This window comes from Antennarius striatus, chromosome 7 (genome assembly GCF_040054535.1).
Source record: "Antennarius striatus isolate MH-2024 chromosome 7, ASM4005453v1, whole genome shotgun sequence".
NCBI classification, from domain to species: Eukaryota; Metazoa; Chordata; class Actinopteri; order Lophiiformes; family Antennariidae; genus Antennarius; species Antennarius striatus.
Window position 1 is genome coordinate 23,791,702 of NC_090782.1, and position 21,138 is coordinate 23,812,839.

Genomic DNA, 21,138 nt, shown 5'->3' on the forward strand with positions numbered 1-21,138 from the left:
TGTAGAAATGGCCCAACTGAGCAGCTACGACAGCGGAAACCCAGAAACACCAGAGACCGACGACCCAGTGGAGGTGAGAACACCTGGTACTAAAATTCACCTGGTACCGAAACTACACTGGTACTAAACCACACCTGGTATCGTGTGTTCCCTGTTTCAGATCCGTGGAATCGTCCCAGCACCTCCCCCACAGACTAAAACCAAAACCCCTCGTGAGGAAGACTTTGAGAACATCAAACTCATCAGTAACGGAGCGTATGGGTGAGACACGCCTCCGTTACCGCAGCAACCGTTAAACTGGCTGAAGCACATTCGGTACGACGGACTGTCTTCCCCGGTGCAGCGCCGTGTTCCTGGTGCGCCACAAGGAGACCCGGCAGCGTTTCGCCATGAAGAAGATCAACAAGCAGAACCTGATCCTGAGGAACCAGATCCAGCAGGCCTTCGTGGAGCGAGACATCTTGACGTTTGCCGAGAACCCGTTCGTTGTCTCCATGTTCTGCTCCTTTGAGACCAGGAGGCATCTGTGCATGGTGATGGAGTACGTGGAGGGTAAGTGGATCTGGGTGGAGCAGGTGTGAAGAGTTGCCGGTCTGGTGTTTAAGTTCCTGGCTGCCCCCTGCAGGTGGAGACTGCGCCACCCTCCTGAAGAACATCGGAGCTCTGCCGGTGGACATGGCTCGCATGTACTTTGCCGAAACCGTACTCGCCTTGGAGTATCTTCATAACTACGGCATTGTTCACCGAGACCTGAAACCGGACAAGTAAGATCAGCAGCCAGGTCCCCTTGTTCGTGTTTGTCTACCTGTGGACACCCCCGGTTCACCTGTTCTCTGCTCTGCAGTCTTCTCATCACCTCCATGGGACACATCAAGCTGACGGACTTCGGCCTGTCAAAGATTGGTCTGATGAGTTTGACCACCAATTTATACGAAGGACATATCGAGAAAGACACCAGAGAGTTCCTGGACAAACAGGTACAAACCGCTTCAGGGTCTGCAGTGCTTCAGCACTCCCAGGTAACAGCTGAGCCTTGGTGCTGATGTCCCTCCAGGTGTGTGGAACCCCGGAGTACATCGCCCCGGAGGTGATCCTGCGTCAGGGCTATGGGAAGCCGGTGGACTGGTGGGCGATGGGCGTCATTCTGTACGAGTTCCTGGTTGGCTGCGCCCCCTTCTTTGGAGACACCCCAGAGGAGCTGTTCGGTCAGGTGATCAGCGGTGAGTGACGACAGGGAACAGTCTTTTGAGATTTACCCCCAAGTGTTGGACTTGACCGCTGTGTTTCTTTTTCGCTTTAGATGAGATTGTCTGGCCGGAGGAGGACGAAGCACTGCCTCAGGAGGCTCAGGACCTCATCTCCAAACTGCTGAGACAGAATCCTCTGGAGAGGCTGGGCACAGGTAAAGCACTCAGTCTCAGGTCCAGGTCGCACAGAACCAGGAAACATCTTGCTCTCTTCCACAGGAAGTGCGTTTGAGGTGAAGCAGCATCCGTTCTTCACTGAACTGGACTGGAACAGCCTCCTGAGGCAGAAAGCGGAGTTCATCCCCCAGCTAGAGTCGGAAGACGACACCAGCTACTTCGACAGTACGTCAGCCATTGTCCTAAACCCCAACCCTGACCCCAACCCCAACCCTAGCTCTGATCCTGTCCCTAAGCCTCAACCTTGATCCTGACCCTATCGCTAACCCTAATCCTGATCCTAACCCGACTCTAAACCTTAACCCTGACCCTGATCCCAACCCTAACCCCGGCAATGACCCTGACCTTAACCCTAATCCTGACCCTAACCCAACCTTAACCGTAGCCCTGATCCTGACCCTAATCCTAATCCTGACCGCAACCCTAGCTCTGATCCAGACGTTAATCCTGGCAATGACCCCAACTGTAACCCTGATTCTCACCCTAACCCCGGAACCTAACCTTGACCCTAACCTGTGTGTCTCTCTCAGCTCGGACCGACCGCTACCACCACATCGACTCTGAGGAAGAGGAAGACACCAATGACGAAGAACACGTGGAGATCCGACAGTTTTCGTCCTGCTCACCTCGATTCAGCAAGGTCAGACCTTTAAAAAGACTGTTAGACGGAGAGAAACGGGGAGGGAGGGTGAGAGAGAGCGAGGGGGACACACATAGGGGGACAGTTATCAGGACTGGTCCGTGTCTCTATCTTCAGTTCTTTGCTGGTCCACCTTGCCACGACTTCAGGTGGCATTCGGTTCTGTCACAGTTAGCTGCTTGGTCACATGACTTGCTGTGTGCAGGTGTACAGCAGCATGGAGCGTCTGTCTCTGCACGAGGAGAAGAGGACCCCCCCTCCCACAAAACGCAGCTTCAGCGAGGACGGCGGAGATCGGGTCGACAGCCTGAGCGGACTCAAGTCCAGAGACCGGTCCTGGTTGGTGGGATCGCCAGAGATGTGAGGCCTTCTTCGTTCTCTGAGACGTTAGCGTAGCATCTAGGGACGCTAGCTGATTCGTCCTTTACCCCCCAGCCTTAGGAAACGCCTGTCGGTCTCGGAGTCCTCCCACACAGAGAGCGACTCCAGCCCGCCGCTGACGGTTCGGAGGCGCTGCTGCTCAGCCATCATCGAGATGCCGCGCTTCGCGATCTCGTCAGAGGAGGACGGAGGTAGAACATGGGATGGTGTTCAGTGGTTGGTGGCAAAAATTTCACTTAAACGTAACGAGTCTTAACACAGGCCTCGACTTGGTTGGCCTCTCAGGTGCGGCTGGATGTCGGAAGAGTCCCAGTCTGCTGGGAACCGGAGCGGTGAGGGGGCCGCGGTGTGACGAGCTGCCCCTCGCCATCCCAGAACTCCCAGTGGAGAGGGAGCTGAAGCTGGAAGAGTCCCCCACCGCGCCGAGCTCTGCCTCCATCCAACAAAGCAAGGCCACGCCTACATGTCAGTAACTCCAGTCTCCGACCCGACAAGAACCAGTTAGAACCAGTTAGGGTTGTTAAGTTTGGGGTTAGGTTTAGGGTTGTTAGGGTAAGGGATAGTGGTGGTTAGGCTTAAGATTTGGGTAAGTAGGGTTTTTAGAGTTAGGGTGGTTAGGTAGGGTTAGGGACCAGGGTAAAGGTTGTTGGGGTTCAGGTTGTTTGGGTTAGGATTGTGTTGGGTAGGGTTTTTAGGGTTAGGTTTAGGGTTAAGTTTGGGGTCAGCAATAGGGTTGTTTGGGTAAGGGATAGGGGTGGTTAGGATTGGGGTTCTTAGGGTGGATTAGAGGTAGGGCTTAGGATCAGGGTAAAGGTTGTAAGGGTTTCTTGGGTTTATTTAGTCATGTGACTGAATAACCGGACCGATGATAAATTCAAACTTGTTTTCTAGCTAATTAAATGTTAGCTCTCAAAATCTTGCTCTCCTTTCTTACCTGTTTCGCAGCGGGTAGCTCAGGTGAGGCGCACGATCGCGCTAACAGAGGTGATGGTGGCACAGCTGGAGCTCCTAAGACGGCGGCCGAAGGTGGTGACTCTCCGTTGACGCCACGGGCCATCAGCGACCTGGCGGCGCGCCGCGCTCGCCACCGGCTGCTGTCCGGAGACGCCGATAAACCAGCAGCGACGCTCGCCTCCAGACCGCTGAACAAGGTCATCAAGTCGGCCTCCGCCAACACTCTGTCCCTGATGATCCCTGCAGGTCAGTGAAGAAGCCATGCCCACTCAGGTGGTTCATATACAGGCTACCTTGGGGGGAAGGGGTCTGGTACTCACATAACCCATGGTGCAACCCTCAGATGATTCTCTCGTTACTTATTCAAACCTTCATGAAGGCGTTCTCGTCTACCATCAGATCACCACGGAGCATCCCCATTGGCCAGCCCGATGTCTCCCCACTCGCTGTCCTCCAATCCGTCATCGCGAGACTCCTCCCCCAGCAGAGACCTGTCCCCGGCCGTGAGCAGCACCAAACCCCCCATCGTGATCCACAGGGCGGGCAAGAAGTACGGCTTCACCCTGAGGGCCATCCGGGTGTACATGGGCGACACGGACATCTACACGGTCCACCATATGGTCTGGGTGAGTCCACCGAGAAGCTCCAACTGGCTCGTTGGTTCTCTGGAGCCGGAGAGCGAGACATACTGAAGTTTCGTGGCAGTCTTATTCCCAATCCATCTGCTCTGTTTCAGCATGTGGAGGATGGTGGACCAGCCCATGAGGCGGGGCTAAGGGAGGGGGACCTGATCACCCACGTCAATGGAGAGGCGGTCCACGGTCTGGTTCACACGGAGGTGGTGGAGCTCATCCTGAAGGTAAACACTCCCTCAATCCACACCCAACTGAAATATCAGTGGACTCCGAACCCCAACGTGTCCGCTCCTTGTCCTTCAGAGCGGCGCCAAGGTGTCCATCTCTGCCACCCCGTTCGAGAACACATCCATCAAGGTCGGCCCGGCCCGAAAAACGAACCACAAAACCAAGATGGCAAGACGCAACAAGAAGACCAAGACCAAGGAGGGGCAGGACAGCAAGAAAAGGACATCTCTGTTCAGAAAGATCACCAAGCAGGCCTCGCTCCTCCACACCAGCCGCAGTCTGTCCTCCCTCAACCGCTCTCTCTCCTCAGGGGAGAGTGGCCCGGGCTCGCCTACCCACAATCTGTCTCCACGGAGCCCCACGCAGGGGTTCAGGTCCACGCCAGACTCTGCCCACTCAGGTAAGAGACACACGTCTGGAGTGTTGTAGTCGTCTTCCTGGAGGGAAGTCCAAGAGGCTCCTTCAGTCCTGACAGCTGGAAGGTCCAGATATTTCATGATTCCGTTAGATCGTTTATAGTTCCGTTAGATAGTTCATGCTTCTGTTATAGTTTGTGGTTCTGTTAGATAGTTTATGGTTCCGTTAGACAAGCCAACGACTGCAGCATCCAGTAGTTGTACTTTTGACCCCGCTGTTCAGGTGTGACCTTAACAACAGTCTGTGTGTTGGTGAACCTCAGAGGCTACAATAAAGGGTGAATAAAGGGGTACATAAAGGGTTAAAGGGGTAAATGAAGGATTTGTAAAGGGGAATAATAAAGGGTTGAATAAGGGGTGATAGAGGAGTGAATAAAGGGTTGATAAAGGGGTCAATAGGGGGTTTAATAAAGGGTTAATAGCGGTAAAAAAAGGGTTGAAAAAAGGATGATAGAGGGTTGAGTAAAGGGGTAATAAAGGGTGAATAAAAAGTTAATAAAGGGTTGAATAATGGGGGTAATGAAGAGTTAACAAAAGGGGCCCTCTGGTGTATACAGCCAGACTATTATGGTATGTAGATATTCAGCCCACCAATCGAGTGACGGTACCTGAACCGTGAGAGGTGGGACCTGCGCGCCATAAAGTTTTCTCTGTCCCCCCCAGTAGGTGGAAACTCGTCCCAGAGCAGCTCCCCCAGCTCCAGTGTACCGAACTCCCCCGCCAGCTCAGGCCACATCCGGCCCAGTTCTCTGCACGGCCTGGCCCCCAAGCTCCAGCGCCAGTACCGCTCCCCCCGCCGCAAATCCGCCGGCAACATCCCCCTTTCCCCCCTGGCCCGCACGCCCTCACCCACCCCCCAGGGTAGCTCGCCACAGCGCTCCCCCTCCCCACTACCGAGCCACGCCCTGGGGCAGTCTTCGGCGGGGCAATCGTTCCCCGTGAAGCTCCATTCGTCCCCTCCTCTGGTCCGGCACATATCCAGGCCCAAGAGCGCAGAACCTCCACGCTCCCCGCTGCTCAAGAGGGTGCAGTCAGCTGAGAAGCTGGCCGCCTCCCTCTCTAACTCCCCCTTGTCTCCCTGTGGAGGGGCAACAGCGGGGGACAAGAAGTTGGCGGTGGGAGTGGCTAGTGGGAACAGGAAACACAGTTTGGACGTCTCTCTTTCAGAGTTCAAGAAGGACAGTCTGCAGAGAGAACCGAGCCTGCAGTCTCTCCAGGTACAGCCAATGGCACAACAAGCCAACAACGCAACACCCCAACAATACAACATCCCAACATCTCATTTAGTTCTGTTTCTTGGTACCAATATGAATCCTCTCTGAACTTGCAGGAATCTGCCAGTGAGGGTCTTCTGTCCGCCACAGGATGTGGTCTGGAGAAGGGCAGCCTGCAGAAACACTCGTCCTCCAGGAAGTTAGGTCGTCAAGAAGGTGACGGCGGTCTCAGCGCCGTCTCTAGTCCTCTGGGTCTGACGCCTGGGAAGAGCAAGCTGAAGGACAAACTGTCTGCCATCCGTCAGGACAGGGCCGAACGCAGGGAGTCACTACAGAAGCAAGACGCCATCCACGAGGTGGATTCGTCCGAGGACGAGACAGACGAGGGCTCAGAGGACAGCCAAGACGGACGCAGAGGGCCCACCTTCACACCTCTTCCCCTACTGAGACCCACCACTGTGAGAACCGGTCCTGGAGGCACACTGCCATCCCTCTGCCTCTCCCCTCTCACCCCTCATGCCACTTTCTCCCACACTGGACCCTCGCCGGTGGGCAAGTCCACTCCTTCGTACACCCTCCCCTCCGTCACAGAGACCAAGTCCACTCAGAATGCCCCTTTCCCAGCAGTGACCTCGGCCTCTTCTGTAGGAGATTGTGCAAGACAAGACAGGAAGGTGGTTGGACCAAACTGTACCACAAAACCCACTCAGGGCTCCCTTTCCTTCTCCACCCCAGGCAGTGCGTTCATCTCAGTTAGCAAGGATATGTTCCTTAGACCAGCTCCTCCACAAGACACGAAGAGTCTTCAGGGGAAGAACACACCTTCTGGGCCAGGAGCAGAAGACCTGGATAGCCCACAAACCACAGCTCCCTCCTCTACCACTATTGGTACCAACTGCAGAACTGCTACCGACTCCAAATCTACCATTACTACTGCAGACTGCAAGACCACTGATAACCATGAGACACCTCGCACTTCCTGCTCTTCTCCCGGCATCCCTAAAGAGAAGAAGGAGGCCGACAACCGAAGACTGTGTGCCGCCGCCGCTGCCGCTGCCGCTAGGCCTGCATCGCCCTCGGGCTCCAGTTCCAGCTCCCCAGTTCCAGATGCTGAGAGTGGCATGGACAAAGTTGTGTCCCAGCTTACGACGGTAGCTAAGAGCGTTCTGGGTCCAGTCAAACTTACCAACATTGTGGAGAAGAGTCAGAGGGACCAGAAACAGTTCAGAGTCCCACCAGATGACCCTCTTCCATGTCCCTCTAGACCGCTTTCTTCCCCCACGAGACAGAAAACTGTGCAGGCTTCCCAGAAGGTCTGCATAGCCCAGAAGGCATCATCCTGCAAGGACGTGCCAGAAAGACCCACATCAGGGTCTTCAGGCAGGGAGAACGCCACGTCTGGATCTGCACAGCATCCCGGTTCGGAGCCGGCTCAGCCGACCCTCAACATGAACCCCAGCACCCCTGTAGCATCTGAGGCCCAGAGCAAGAGGTCTGAGCCTCAGATCACCACCACCGCCACCACCAACTCTGTGTCCATCTCCTCCCAACAAGACAAACCAACCAGCAAGAAGACGTAACAGCACCAGCTCCGGACGTAGAAGCGACGCCACTCAGCGCTGGATTGGACTCAGAATGTCTGGAACGGTCAGGTTGCCCTGGACTTCTCAGAGACCATTGTCCTAGATCATTTCCAGATGTTCTGTGTTCTTCCTGTGGCTTTTGTTCCTGTCCGGACTTTGGTTCCTGTCTGGACTCTATGGTTCCTGTCTGGACTTTGGTTCCCATCTGGACTTTGGTTACCTGGTTTGATTTGCATACATGTACAGGCAAGAAGTGAAGCGCTCAGCGGTCCACGGATCTCGGGCAGTGTTTGTCTTTGGTTAAAAGATACTTGATCTTCAAAGTGATCAGGACACGCCTGACTGAACGCACCCATCAGCCCAAACTAGAGCGTGTCCCGTCTCAGCGTTAGCATATAGCTTGTTCTTGCTTTCCAGTATTTAACTTGTCCACCCAATAACCAACAAACCGAGTTCTGTTCTGCTCACCTGTCGTCCCCATTGACCACCCCCCCAATCCCAGACTGCAAGCAAGTCATAGATCAGAAGAGGGACGGTCAGTCCCTCAGGGTTTACTGGATTCGGTTCTTGGTTGATGTTTGACAGGACAAGTCAAACTTCCTTTCAGATCTGTGGTGATAAAGTTATTTTAGAGTTAAATTAGACGTTGATTTTTAAGTACTGAAAAATTCCCGCTGTGGTGCGACGCGTCACTGTTAGCTGAGGTGCTTCAGGGTTGTTCCACCTTCAGTTGGAAAATGAAAGACTTTTGGTTTTGTCTGCAGCTTTGTTTTTTTTTGTTTTTTTTTACCTCGCTAGTTGCTGAAGGCAGGACAGTCGTTAGCCTGTTGGCTAAACCTGTATGCACTCGGCGACGGACGTCAAACCATCCTTCGTGGCTCTGGATGAACTGGAGGGTCCGTCGTGACCCTCAGACGTCCGATTGTTCTCCGTCTCGTTAAACAAAGATTCTGTCGGTTTATACAGGAAAATACCGAGTTTGTGTCGTCTAGAAAAACGTTGACAGCGATTTGGAGACCTGTCTTGCGGATGGAGTGGTGAGGAGTGACTCCTGTCAGACTGTCCGGATGGGCTGTGTTGTTGACCTTTGGTCGGACTTCATCTTATGTTACTGAACGTTCTGCTGCGTCCCGATTGGTTGGGACCTTCTCTCGTCTGTCTGATGGGCGTTGGACAAAAAAACCCTTCATTTTGTTTATCCTGAAGGAACCAGGATGAACCACATATGTCCATTGCCAGATTCCTGTGTACCTCTGAGAGTGAAACCTTTGTTGTTGTTGTTGGTTTCTTTTTTGATTAAGATCACCCCTTAGAAACGACCACTATGTTCGTACCACGATGTTCCTGTCCCGCTTTTAAGGTTGTCCAAGAGAATTCACGTAGTCTGGTTCAGCCGGTTTAGTTCAAGGCTGTGTCACGTTTACATGTCTATAGCTAGCAAACTTCAGACCGAGATGTTCAGAGTCTGCGATGAAGAGGTGACGTCATCCGATGGGTGTAACCCTTCATGCGCTCGGCGGCGGCGGCGATGTGCTACAACGTTTTTTGTGGATCTTGTTGAGTGGCGTCGCTGGAAAACGAACCACCACGGCTCAGAATCAAAGGACATCACATGACCAGAAATGGGTCTGCAGGTCTGGAGCTCCATTCATAAGGCCTGGAGACGGTTTAGACTGGATTTGGACAGCTGGTTTTTGGTTTGGACCAGGTCTAGCCTGTTAGCACGTCTGGGTTGTGTTCACTGTGTTCATGTGTTCAGATTGTAGAAAATTCTACCAAACCTGAATCCCAGAAGGTTTTCTTTGTTGTCTTCAGGGACTTCATCTGTGTTCTTTAATCCGGATTAAAGACCGACGGAAAACTGTTGAACTGGTTTTCGGTTCCTGTGAGCTTCATCTTGAATCCGTCACAGACCTTAAATGGGTTTTTGTCCTGGTTCACGGAGAGGCAATTATTATGACTGAAATGCTACATCAGCTAGCACCAGTCAGCTAGCTCATTGTCCAACAGTGCATTCACAACTAAACCTGGAGTAGCAGCTCAGATTCATGTTTTTACTTTCACAATTCACTCAGGACATCATGTTGGCATCATGGTGATATCACAATAGTATTATGATGATCTGACGATAATGTCATGGTGATGCCATGATAGCATCGTGGCGATATCGCGATAATGATTATGGTTATACCACGGTATTGTGTTACAACGATATCACTATAGCGATATATGATAGCGCTATGTCACAATAGCATATTGATATCACAATAGCATCATATGACAGCGTTATGATATCAGGATAGCGATATGATAGCCTTATGTTATCACTATAGCTTTATGACAAGATAACAATAGCGTTATATACTATCATATCACAAGCGTCATGATATCACGATAGCGTTATATAATAGCATTATGATGATATAAAAATAGCAATTTGATAGCATTATCAAGATAGAGTTATGATATGCTAGCGGTATGACGATATAACAATAGCATTATATTCTGTTATATCACAATAGCGTTTTGACATCACAGTAGCGTTATATGATAGCGTTATGATAGCATTATGATGATGCAATAGCGTTATATGCTATTGTTATATCACAATAGTGTCATGATATCACGATAGCGTTATATGATAGCGATATGATGATATGAATGTAGGGATATAGCGTTATCATGACAGCATTATGATGATGTAATAGCGTTATATGCTATTATATCACGATAGTGTTCACGATAGAAAATTTTTTTCTTAATCCAAACAAATCTTGGCTGACGTTTATCGATCAAACCCAAGTCCTTAACTGATCATTTCAAATTCTGTGGGGATCAGACGGTCAGCCACTTCCAGTGATTACCCATCATGCACCATGAAACCACTGAGTGAGATTCTGTGTGAGAGTTAGCGAGATGAGCTAGCCTCCAGCGCAAACGTTTCTGATGTCATTCGACAGGCGCCGCTCGCTTTAAACCGCAAATGAACTAAATTCCTTTGTTCTTTTACACTTAACGTGGACTTTTGCCAACATTTGGTGAGGTGGGCGGAGCTTCCGCAGCGAGACCCATGGTGGTGTCATGTGATGCTTTTGACTCGATCATCAGAACCTGATGTTTTGTCACCTGTGAGCTTCCATAGCAGTGTTGAGTTCCAGTTCCTTCAGCTTCAGTTGTGGTCAGAACTGCTTAGGTTCTGATGAAGAGGAGGAAGACTGAGCTGATCGAGGAAGATGTTCAAATGTCGCTAAAACCAGTGCAATATCTTTTTATTTTTTATTGTGGTAAAAGCATGTTGTTATCAATCGTACCTTACAACAGTAATAAAGTTTTTTATGCAAGTTTTTGTAGCTTTTTCATTGGTCTACCTTGTTAGAGCAACTTCGTGATGCTAAAGCATTCCTCACTGCTTCCTCCTCATGCCCCTCCCACCAGTGGATGGCTGAGGTCGGGGGTCGCCCTGCTTGATTTAAACAACCCCGCTGTTGCTTTTTGGTAGAATTGGTTCCCGCTGTCCTTCAACCTCACCTTCCTCCTCCTCCTCCTCCTCCTCCTCTTCCTCCTCCATCCAGGAGCGTCAAGGAAGCGGCGATGGATGAAGACACGGTGGCGGTGGGGAACTTCCCCAGAGACCGCCCACACACATTTGTGGAGGAGCCGTGACAGGCGGAGCGGCGTGATGGATGGCCTGCGCCGCCTCGCTCTGACACACCTCCACCTGACCGGACAACTTCATTCCAAGCTCCGAGGGAGGAAGAGGAAATGAAAGCCCGCACATGGACTTCCTGCGTCCGACCTCTGACTCCTGTTTAGCCCCACCCACCACCTCCGTCACCCCCCCGTTCTTCATCATCCACAGCAAGAAGCACCGTTTCACCTCATCTTCCTCGTCACCTTTAATGAGTCCACGGCGATTGAATCTAGCTCGTGATTGGCCGACACCTGGCAGAGAGTGATGACCACCATTACTCCCAGTGTTCTAATTGGTCTCTGTAGGAAGCAGGTGTCGGGTACCTAATGAGGCCCGCTGGGGCTGATGCATGGCGTCTGGAACGGCCGCCGTCGCGCCATGACGACACCCATGGGACTTATAGTATGTGAAAAGCTGTCGCCATGGAGATGGCAGGAGATGGATTGTTGCAGACGCAGAGCGGACAGGAAGTCTCTTCCACCGTAACGTCACTGTCCTCCAGGTGTCCTCATGGGCTCCTTCATCACTTCCTCCTCAACTCCTCTTCATCCACTGAGACGAAGGTTTCCTGATCCGCCTCTTTTTTTCATAATGGGGTTGGATCCATTTGTACCTGTCCTGAGGTCAAAGGTCACAGTGAAACAGTCAAGGTTCCTGATTTTGTGATGTGTCTCCCTTCTTATTTATGGAATGTTTTTATATCAAATAATTGAACATAATTTAATTTAAACTTAAATTTTGTAGACAGGCTAACCGAAAAAAACATTTTTTTTTAGAAAAAAACTTTTTTAAACGGCAGAACTGACCAAAATATATATTCTTTTAAACAAGCAAAAAAAAATTTTGGGGGATTGACAGATCGACCAAAATAAAAAATTTTAGACCGACTGACTGGTCGAAAAAATAAAATTTTTTAAACTGATCAAGAAAAAACATTTTTGGACCGACCAACCAAAAAAAACTTTGTTAGACCAACCAACTGACTGAAAAAATATTTCTAGCCAGGCCAACCATCAAAAAAAAAATTTTTCAGACCAAAAAAAGTTTTTTTAGACCAACATTTAAAAAAAATGTTTTGTAGCCGGACTGACTGACCCATAAAATTTTTTTTTTTTTTTGACAAAAGGACCAGCCCAAAAATATTTTTTTAGAAAAATTAAAAAAAAACAACATTGTTTGACAAACTGGCTGGTCGGAAAAAAAAAATTTTCTCTGACCCGCCAGTCAACAAAAAAAATTGGTCCGCCACTGGTCTACAAAATATTTTTTTTGGACCGGCTAGTCTACGAAAAAAAAAAACTTTTTTAACCTGCTGGTGTAGGGAAAAAATAGGATTTTGCTAACCTGGTCTGAAGGAAAAATATATATATTTTGACCTGCCGGTCTGAAAAACTAAAAGAAAATTTGACCCGCCAATCTACAAATATTTTTTTGACCTGCCAGTGTATTTTCCTATTTTATCTGCGTTGTATTTCTGTTTAAGGCACTTTCTCTTGAAGTAGAAAAAATAAATGTACTTATCTGATTTTCATAAATTCTCTATTCTCATATTTATTGATAATGTTGACTATTTTTCTTTATCTTATGTTCTTGGTCTTTCTCGATATTTGTGATAATAATAAACAATAAATTATCATTGTTCTATTTTTTATGAATGTAATTCGGGGACTGCCAACCTGAAGATTGAGGGTTCAAATCCCAACCAGACAACAGTTCTTTTAAACATGTTTTTAACCATCCTCTACCTCATGTTCGTATTTTCCCCACAGACACCATGGAGAAGCTTTAGCTCAAGGCTTTAAACACAAGTTTCACAGTCCAGGGAGCAGGGTTCAAGTCCCATTCCCTACATACACCATCCTCCCAGAACCTGATTGATTAGACAGACCAAAAAAAAAAAATTTTTACCAACCAAAGAAAACAATTCTTTTTGACTGATCGACCAAAACAAAACTGTAACTGATATGAAAAATGTTTTTAGACCAAGCAAAAAAATGTTTTGGGATTGACAGATCGACCAAAATAAAAAATTTTGACCAAGAAAAAAATCTTTTGGACCGACCAACCAAAGAATCATTTTGTGAGACCAACCAACTGACTGAAAAAATATCTTTAGCCAGGCCAACCATCAAAAAAAAATTTTTTTTTTGCTAATTCAACTGACCAAAAAAAAAGTTTTTAGAGAAACAAAAAAATAATTTCTATGGGAGTGACAGATCGACCAAAAAAAATTTTTAGATCAACCGGCTGGTCGAAAAAAAATATTTTTTTTAGACAGAACAAGAAAAAAATTTTCTGACCAACCAACCAAATACAATTTTTAAAAAAAATCCGATCAAGAAAAACAATATCTGTGGGAGTGACAGATCGACCAGAATTTTTTTTTTAAATCAACCGACTGGTCGAGAAAAAATATTTTTTTAGACAGACCAAGAAAAAAATGTCTTACCAACCAACCAATGAAACATTTTGTTTGACCAACCGACTGAAAAAATATCTTTAGCCAGGCCAACCATCAAAAAAAAATTTTCTTTGCTAATTCAACTGACCAAAAAAAAAGTTTTTAGAGAAACAAAAAAATTATTTCTGTGGGAGTGACAGATCGACATGGGAGTGACAGATAGACCAAAAAAAATTTTTTAGATCAACCGGCTGGTCGATGAAAAATATTTTTTTAGACAGACCAAGAAAAAAATTTTCTGACTGACCAACCAAATACAATTTTTTTTAAAAATCCGATCAAGAAAAACAATCTCTTTGGGAGTGACAGATCGACCAAAAAATATTTTTTAGATCAACCGGCTGGTCGAAAAAAAAATTTTTTTTAGACAGACCAAGAAAAAAATTTTCTGACCGACCAACCAAATACAATTTTTTTTAAAATTCCGATCAAGAAAAAAAATTTCTGTGGGAGTGACAGATCGATCAAAAAAAATTTTTACATCAACCGGCTGGTCGAGAAAAATATTTTTTTGAGACAGACCAAGGAAAAAAAAATTTCTGACCGACCAACTAAAAAAATTTTTTTTTTAAATGATCAAGAAAAACAATTTCTGTGGGAGTGACAGATCGACCAAAAAAAATTTTTTAGATCAACCGGCTGGTCGAAAAAAATATTTTTTTAGACAGACCAAGAAAAAAAATTTCTGACCGACCGACCAATGAAACATTTTGTCTGACCAACCGACTGAAAAATATCTTTAGCCAGGCCAACCGTCAAAAAAAATTTTTTTTTGCTCATTCAACTGACCAAAAAAAAACTTTTTAGAGAAACAAAAAAATAATTTCTGTGGGAGTGACAGATCGACCAAAAAATATAATTTACATCAACCGGCTGGTCGAAAAAAAATATTTTTTTAGACAGACCAAGTAAAAAATTTTCTGACCAACCAACCAATGAAACATTTTGTTTGACCAACCGACTGAAAAAATATCTTTAGCCAGGCCAACCATCAAAAAAATTTTTGTTTGTGCTAATTCAACTGACCAAAAAAAAAGTTTTTAGAGAAACAAAAAAATAATTTCTATGGGAGTGACAGATCGACCAAAAAAAATTTTTTAGATCAACCGGCGGGTCGATGAAAAATATTTTTTTGAGACAGACCAAGGAAAAAAACATTTCTGACCGACCAACTAAAAAAATTTTTTTTTTAAATGATCAAGAAAAACAATTTCTGTGGGAGTGACAGAGCGACCAAAAAAATTTTTTTAGATCAACCGGCTGGTCGAAAAAAATATTTTTTTAGACAGACCAAGAAAAAAAATTTCTGACCGACCGACCAATGAAACATTTTGTCTGACCAACCAACTGAAAAAATATCTTTAGCCACGCCAACCGTCAAAAAAAATTTTTTTTTGCTCATTCAACTGACCAAAGAAAAACTTTTTAGAGAAACAAAAAAATAATTTCTGTGGGAGTGACAGATCGACCAAAAAAATTTTTTTAGATCAACCGGCTGGTCGATGAAAAATATTTTTTTAGACAGACCAATAAAAAATTTTTCTGACCGACCAACCAAATACAATTTTTTTTAAAAATCCGATCAAGAAAAACAATTTCTGTGGGAGTGACAGATCGACCAAAAAAATTTTTTTAGATCAACCGGCTGGTCGAAAAAAATATTTTTTTAGACAGACCAAGAAAAAAATTTTCTGACCGACCAACCAAATACAATTTTTAAAAAAAATCCGATCAAGAAAAACAATTTCTGTGGGAGTGACAGATCGACCAAAAAATTTTTTTAGATCAACCGGCTGGTCGAAAAAAATATTTTTTTAGACAGACCAAGAAAAAAAATTTCTGACCGACCGACCAATGAAACATTTTGTCTGACCAACCGACTGAAAAAATATCTTTAGCCAGGCCAACCATCAAAAAAAATTTTTGTTTTTGCTAATTCAACTGACCAAAAAAAAAGTTTTTAGAGAAACAAAAAAATAATTTCTGTGGGAGTGACAGATCGACCAAAAAATATTTTTTACATCAACCGGCTGGTCGAAAAAAAATATTTCTTTTGGACAGACCAGGTAAAAAATTTTCTGACCAACCAACCAATGAAACATTTTGTGTGACCAACCCACTGAAAAAATATTTTTAGCCAGGCCAACAATCAAAAAAATTTTTGTTTGTGCTAATTCAACTGACCAAATAAAAAGTTTTTAGAGAAACAAAAAAATAATTTCTGTGGGAGTGACAGATCGACCAAAAAAATTTTTTTAGATCAACCAGCTGGTCGATGAAAAATATTTTTTTAGACAGACCAATAAAAAAATTTTCTGACCGACCAACCAAATACAATTTTTTTTAAAAATCCGATCAAGAAAAACAATTTCTGTGGGAGTGACAGATCGACCAAAAACATTTTTTTAGATCAACCGGCTGGTCGATGAAAAATATTTTTTTGAGACAAAGGAAAAATAAATTTCTGAACGACCAAGTAAAAAAATTTTTTTTTAAATCATCAAGAAAAACAATTTCTTTGGGAGTGACAGATCGACCAAAAAATATTTTTTAGATCAACCGGGTGGTCGAAAAAAATATTTTTTTAGACAGACCAAGAAAAAAAATTCCTGACTGACCGACCAATGAAACATTTTGTCTGACCAACCGACTGAAAAAATATCTTTAGCCAGGCCAACCATCAAAAAAATTTTTTGTTTTTGCTAATTCAACTGACCAAAAAAAAAGTTTTTAGAGAAACAAAAAAATAATTTCTGTGGGAGTGACAGATCGACCAAAAAATTTTTTTAGATCAACCGGCTGGTCGAACAAAGATATTTTTTTAGACAGATCAAGAAAAAGATTTTCTGACCGACCAACCAAATACAATTTTTTTTAAAAATCCGATCAAGAAAAACAATTTCTGTGGGAGTGACAGATCGACCAAAAAAAATTTTTTAGATCAACCGGCTGGTCGAAAAAAAACATTTTTTTAGACAGACCAAGAAAAATTTTTTCTGACCGACCAACCAAATACAATTTTTTTTAAAAATCCAATCACGAAAAACAATTTCTGTGGGAGTGACAGATCGACCAAAAAACATTTTTTAGATCAACCGGCTGGTCGAAAAACAATATTTTCTTTAGACAGACCAAAAAAAAATGTTTCTGACCGACCAACCAAATACAATTTTTTTTAAAAATCCGATCAAGAAAAACAATTTCTGTGGGAGTGACAGATCGACCAAAAAAAATTTTTTAGATCAACCGGCTGGTCAAAAAATATATTTTTTTGGACAGACCAAGAAAAAAAATTTCTGACCGACCAACCAAATACAATTTTTTTTTAAAATCCGATCAAGAAAAACAATTTCTTTGGGAGTGATAGATCGACCAAAAAATATTTTTTACATCAACCGGCTGGTCGAAAAAATATATGTTTTTGAGACAGACCAAGGAAAAAAACATTTCTGAACGACCAACTAAAAAAATTTTTTTTTTAAATCATCAAGAAAAACAATTTCTTTGGGAGTGACAGATCGACCAAAAAAAATTTTTTAGATCAACCGGCTGGTCGAAAAAAAACATTTTTTTAGACAGACCAAGAAAATTTTTTTCTGACTGACCAACCAAATACAATTTTTTTTAAAAATCCAATCACGAAAAACAATTTCTGTGGGAGTGACAGATCGACCAAAAAACATTTTTTAGATCAACCGGCTGGTCGAAAAACAATATTTTCTTTAGACAGACCAAAAAAAAATGTTTCTGACCGACCAACCAAATACAATTTTTTTTAAAAATCCGATCAAGAAAGACAATTTCTGTGGGAGTGACAGATCGACCAAAAAAAATTTTTTAGATCAACCGGCTGGTCAAACAATATATTTTTTTGGACAGACCAAGAAAAAAAATTTCTGACCGACCAACCAAATACAATTTTTTTTTAAAATCCGATCAAGAAAAACAATTTCTTTGGGAGTGATAGATCGACCAAAAAATATTTTTTACATCAACCGGCTGGTCGAAAAAATATATGTTTTTGAGACAGACCAAGGAAAAAAAAATTTCTGACCGACCAACTAAAAAAATTTTTTTTTAAATGATCAAGAAAAAAAATTTCTGTGGGAGTGGCAGATCGACCAAAAAATATTTTTTACATCAACCGGCTGGTCGAAAAAAAGTATTTTTTTAGACAGACCAAGAAAAATTTTTTCTGACCGACCAACCAAATACAATTTTTTTAAAAAATCCGATCAAGAAAAACAATCTCTTTGGGAGTGACAGATCGACCAAAAAATATTTTTTAGATCAACCGGCTGGTCGAAAAAAAAATTTTTTTTAGACAGACCAAGAAAAAAATTTTCTGACCGACCAACCAAATACAATTTTTTTAAAAAATCCGATCAAGAAAAAAAAATTCTGTGGGAGTGACAGATCGATCAAAAAAATTTTTTACATCAACCGGCTGGTCGAGAAAAATATTTTTTTGAGACAGACCAAGGAAAAAATAATTTCTGACCGACCAACTAAAAAAATTTTTTTTTTTAATGATCAAGAAAAACAATTTCTGTGGGAGTGACAGATCGACCAAAAAAAATTTTTTAGATCAACCGGCTGGTCGAAAAAACATTTTTTTCTAGACAGACCAAGAAAAATTTTTTCTGACCGACCAACCAAATACAATTTAAAAAAAAAATCCGATCACGAAAAACAATTTCTGTGGGAGTGACAGATCGACCAAAAAAAATTTTTTAGATCAACCGGCTGGTCGAAAAAAATATTTTTTTAGACAGACCAAGAAAAAAAATTTCTGACCGACCGACCAATGAAACATTTTGTCTGACCAACCGACTGAAAAATATCTTTAGCCAGGCCAACCGTCAAAAAAAATTTTTTTTTGCTCATTCAACTGACCAAAAAAAAACTTTTTAGAGAAACAAAAAAATAATTTCTGTGGGAGTGACAGATCGACCAAAAAATATAATTTACATCAACCGGCTGGTCGAAAAAAAGTATTTTTTTAGACAGACCAAGTAAAAAATTTTCTGACCAACCAACCAATGAAACATTTTGTTTGACCAACCGACTGAAAAAATATCTTTAGCCAGGCCAACCATCAAAAAATTTTTTGTTTGTGCTAATTCAACTGACCAAAAAAAAAGTTTTTAGAGAAACAAAAAAATAATTTCTATGGGAGTGACAGATCGACCAAAAAAAATTTTTTAGATCAACCGGCTGGTCGATGAAAAATATTTTTTTGAGACAGACCAAGGAAAAAAACATTTCTGACCGACCAACTAAAAAAATTTTTTTTTTAAATGATCAAGAAAAACAATTTCTGTGGGAGTGACAGATCGACCAAAAAATTTTTTTTAGATCAACCGGCTGGTCGATAAAAAATATTTTTTTGAGACAGACCAAGGAAAAAAACATTTCTGAACGACCAACTAAAAAAATTTTTTTTTTAAATCATCAAGAAAAACAATTTCTTTGGGAGTGACAGATCGACCAAAAAAAATTTTTTAGATCAACCGGCTGGTCGAAAAAAAACATTATTTTAGACAGACCAAGAAAAAATTTTTCTGACCGACCAACCAAATACAATTTTTTTTAAAAATCCAATCACGAAAAACAATTTCTGTGGGAGTGACAGATCAATCAAAAAAATTTTTTTAGATCAACCGGCTGGTCGAAAAAAAATATTTTTTTCAGACAGACCAAGGAAAAAAACATTTCTGACCGACCAACTAAAAAATTTTTTTTTAAAATGATCAAGAAAAACAATTTCTGTGGGAGTGACAGATCGACCAAAAAAAATTTTTTAGATCAACCGGCTGGTCGAAAAAAAATATTTTTTTGGACAGACCAAGAAAATTTTTTTCTGACCGACCAACCAAATACAATTTTAAAAAAAAATCCGATCAAGAAAAACAATTTCTGTGCGAGTGACAGATCGACCCAAAACATTTTTTTAGATCAACCGGCTGGTCGATGAAAAATATTTTTTTGAGACAGACCAAGGAAAAAAAAATTTCTGACCGACCAACTAAAAAAATTTTTTTTTTAAATGATCAAGAAAAACAATTTCTGTGGGAGTGAAAGATTGACCAGAAAAATTTTTTTAGATCAACCGGCTGGTCGAAAAAAATATTTTTTTAGACAGACCAAGAAAAAAAATTTCTGACCGACCGACCAATGAAACATTTTGTCTGACCAAGCGACTGAAAAATATCTTTAGCCAGGCCAACCGTCAAAAAAAATTTTTTTTTGCTCATTCAACTGACCAAAAAAAAACTTTTTAGAGAAACAAAAAAATAATTTCTGTGGGAGTGACAGATCGACCAAAAAATATAATTTACATCAACCGGCTGGTCGAAAAAAAGTATTTTTTTAGACAGACCAAGTAAAAAATTTTCTGACCAACCAACCAATGAAACATTTTGTTTGACCAACCGACTGAAAAAATATCTTTAGCCAGGCCAACCATCAAAAAATTTTTTGTTTGTGCTAATTCAACTGACCAAAAAAAAAGTTTTTAGAGAAACAAAAAAATAATTTCTATGGGAGTGACAGATCGACCAAAAAAAATTTTTTAGATCAACCGGCTGGTCGATGAAAAATATTTTTTTGAGACAGACCAAGGAAAAAAACATTTCTGACCGACCAACTAAAAAAATTTTTTTTTTAAATGATCAAGAAAAACAATTTCTGTGGGAGTGACAGATCGACCAAAAAATTTTTTTTAGATCAACCGGCTGGTCGATAAAAAATATTTTTTTGAGACAGACCAAGGAAAAAAACATTTCTGAACGACCAACTAAAAAAATTTTTTTTTTAAATCATCAAGAAAAACAATTTCTTTGGGAGTGACAGATCGACCAAAAAAAATTTTTTAGATCAACCGGCTGGTCGAAAAAAAACATTATTTTAGACAGACCAAGAAAAATTTTTTCTGACCGACCAACCAAATACAATTTTTTTTAAAAATCCAATCACGAAAAACAATTTCTGTGGGAGTGACAGATCAATCAAAAAAATTTTTTTAGATCAACCGGCTGGTCGAAAAAAAATATTTTTTTCAGACAGACCAAGGAAAAAAACATTTCTGACCGACCAACTAAAAAATTTTTTTTTAAAATGATCAAGAAAAACAATTTCTGTGGGAGTGACAGATCGACCAAAAAAAATTTTTTAGATCAACCGGCTGGTCGAAAAAAAATATTTTTTTGGACAGACCAAGAAAATTTTTTTCTGACCGACCAACCAAATACAATTTTAAAAAAAAATCCGATCAAGAAAAACAATTTCTGTGCGAGTGACAGATCGACCCAAAACATTTTTTTAGATCAACCGGCTGGTCGATGAAAAATATTTTTTTGAGACAGACCAAGGAAAAAAAAATTTCTGACCGACCAACTAAAAAAATTTTTTTTTTAAATGATCAAGAAAAACAATTTCTGTGGGAGTGAAAGATTGACCAGAAAAATTTTTTTAGATCAACCGGCTGGTCGAAAAAAAAATTTTTTTTA

General features: G+C 42.6%; 1 protein-coding gene across 12 annotated transcripts in view; it reads left to right on the plus strand.

The window, feature by feature from the left end:
- The window catches only part of mast2 (microtubule associated serine/threonine kinase 2), a 37,578-nt gene extending 26,761 nt beyond the window's left edge, over positions 1-10,817 (plus strand). For 9 of the 12 annotated variants that reach the window (XM_068318609.1, XM_068318614.1, XM_068318615.1 and 6 more), the window contains 18 exons: positions 6-73; positions 161-261; positions 344-552; positions 626-764; positions 845-977; positions 1,055-1,220; positions 1,301-1,402; positions 1,467-1,589; positions 1,955-2,064; positions 2,270-2,424; positions 2,500-2,636; positions 2,731-2,910; positions 3,391-3,645; positions 3,799-4,025; positions 4,136-4,258; positions 4,338-4,662; positions 5,342-5,895; positions 6,009-10,817. In XM_068318609.1, coding sequence (XP_068174710.1) covers positions 6-73; positions 161-261; positions 344-552; positions 626-764; positions 845-977; positions 1,055-1,220; positions 1,301-1,402; positions 1,467-1,589; positions 1,955-2,064; positions 2,270-2,424; positions 2,500-2,636; positions 2,731-2,910; positions 3,391-3,645; positions 3,799-4,025; positions 4,136-4,258; positions 4,338-4,662; positions 5,342-5,895; positions 6,009-7,472 — 4,571 coding nt within the window. In that variant the 3' untranslated portion in view covers positions 7,473-10,817. The remainder of the gene's footprint in view (positions 1-5; positions 74-160; positions 262-343; positions 553-625; positions 765-844; positions 978-1,054; positions 1,221-1,300; positions 1,403-1,466; positions 1,590-1,954; positions 2,065-2,269; positions 2,425-2,499; positions 2,637-2,730; positions 2,911-3,390; positions 3,646-3,798; positions 4,026-4,135; positions 4,259-4,337; positions 4,663-5,341; positions 5,896-6,008) is intronic. The other 3 variants (XM_068318611.1, XM_068318620.1, XM_068318621.1) reach the window with 1 other exon arrangement.
- Positions 10,818-21,138: the final 10,321 nt, after the last annotated feature.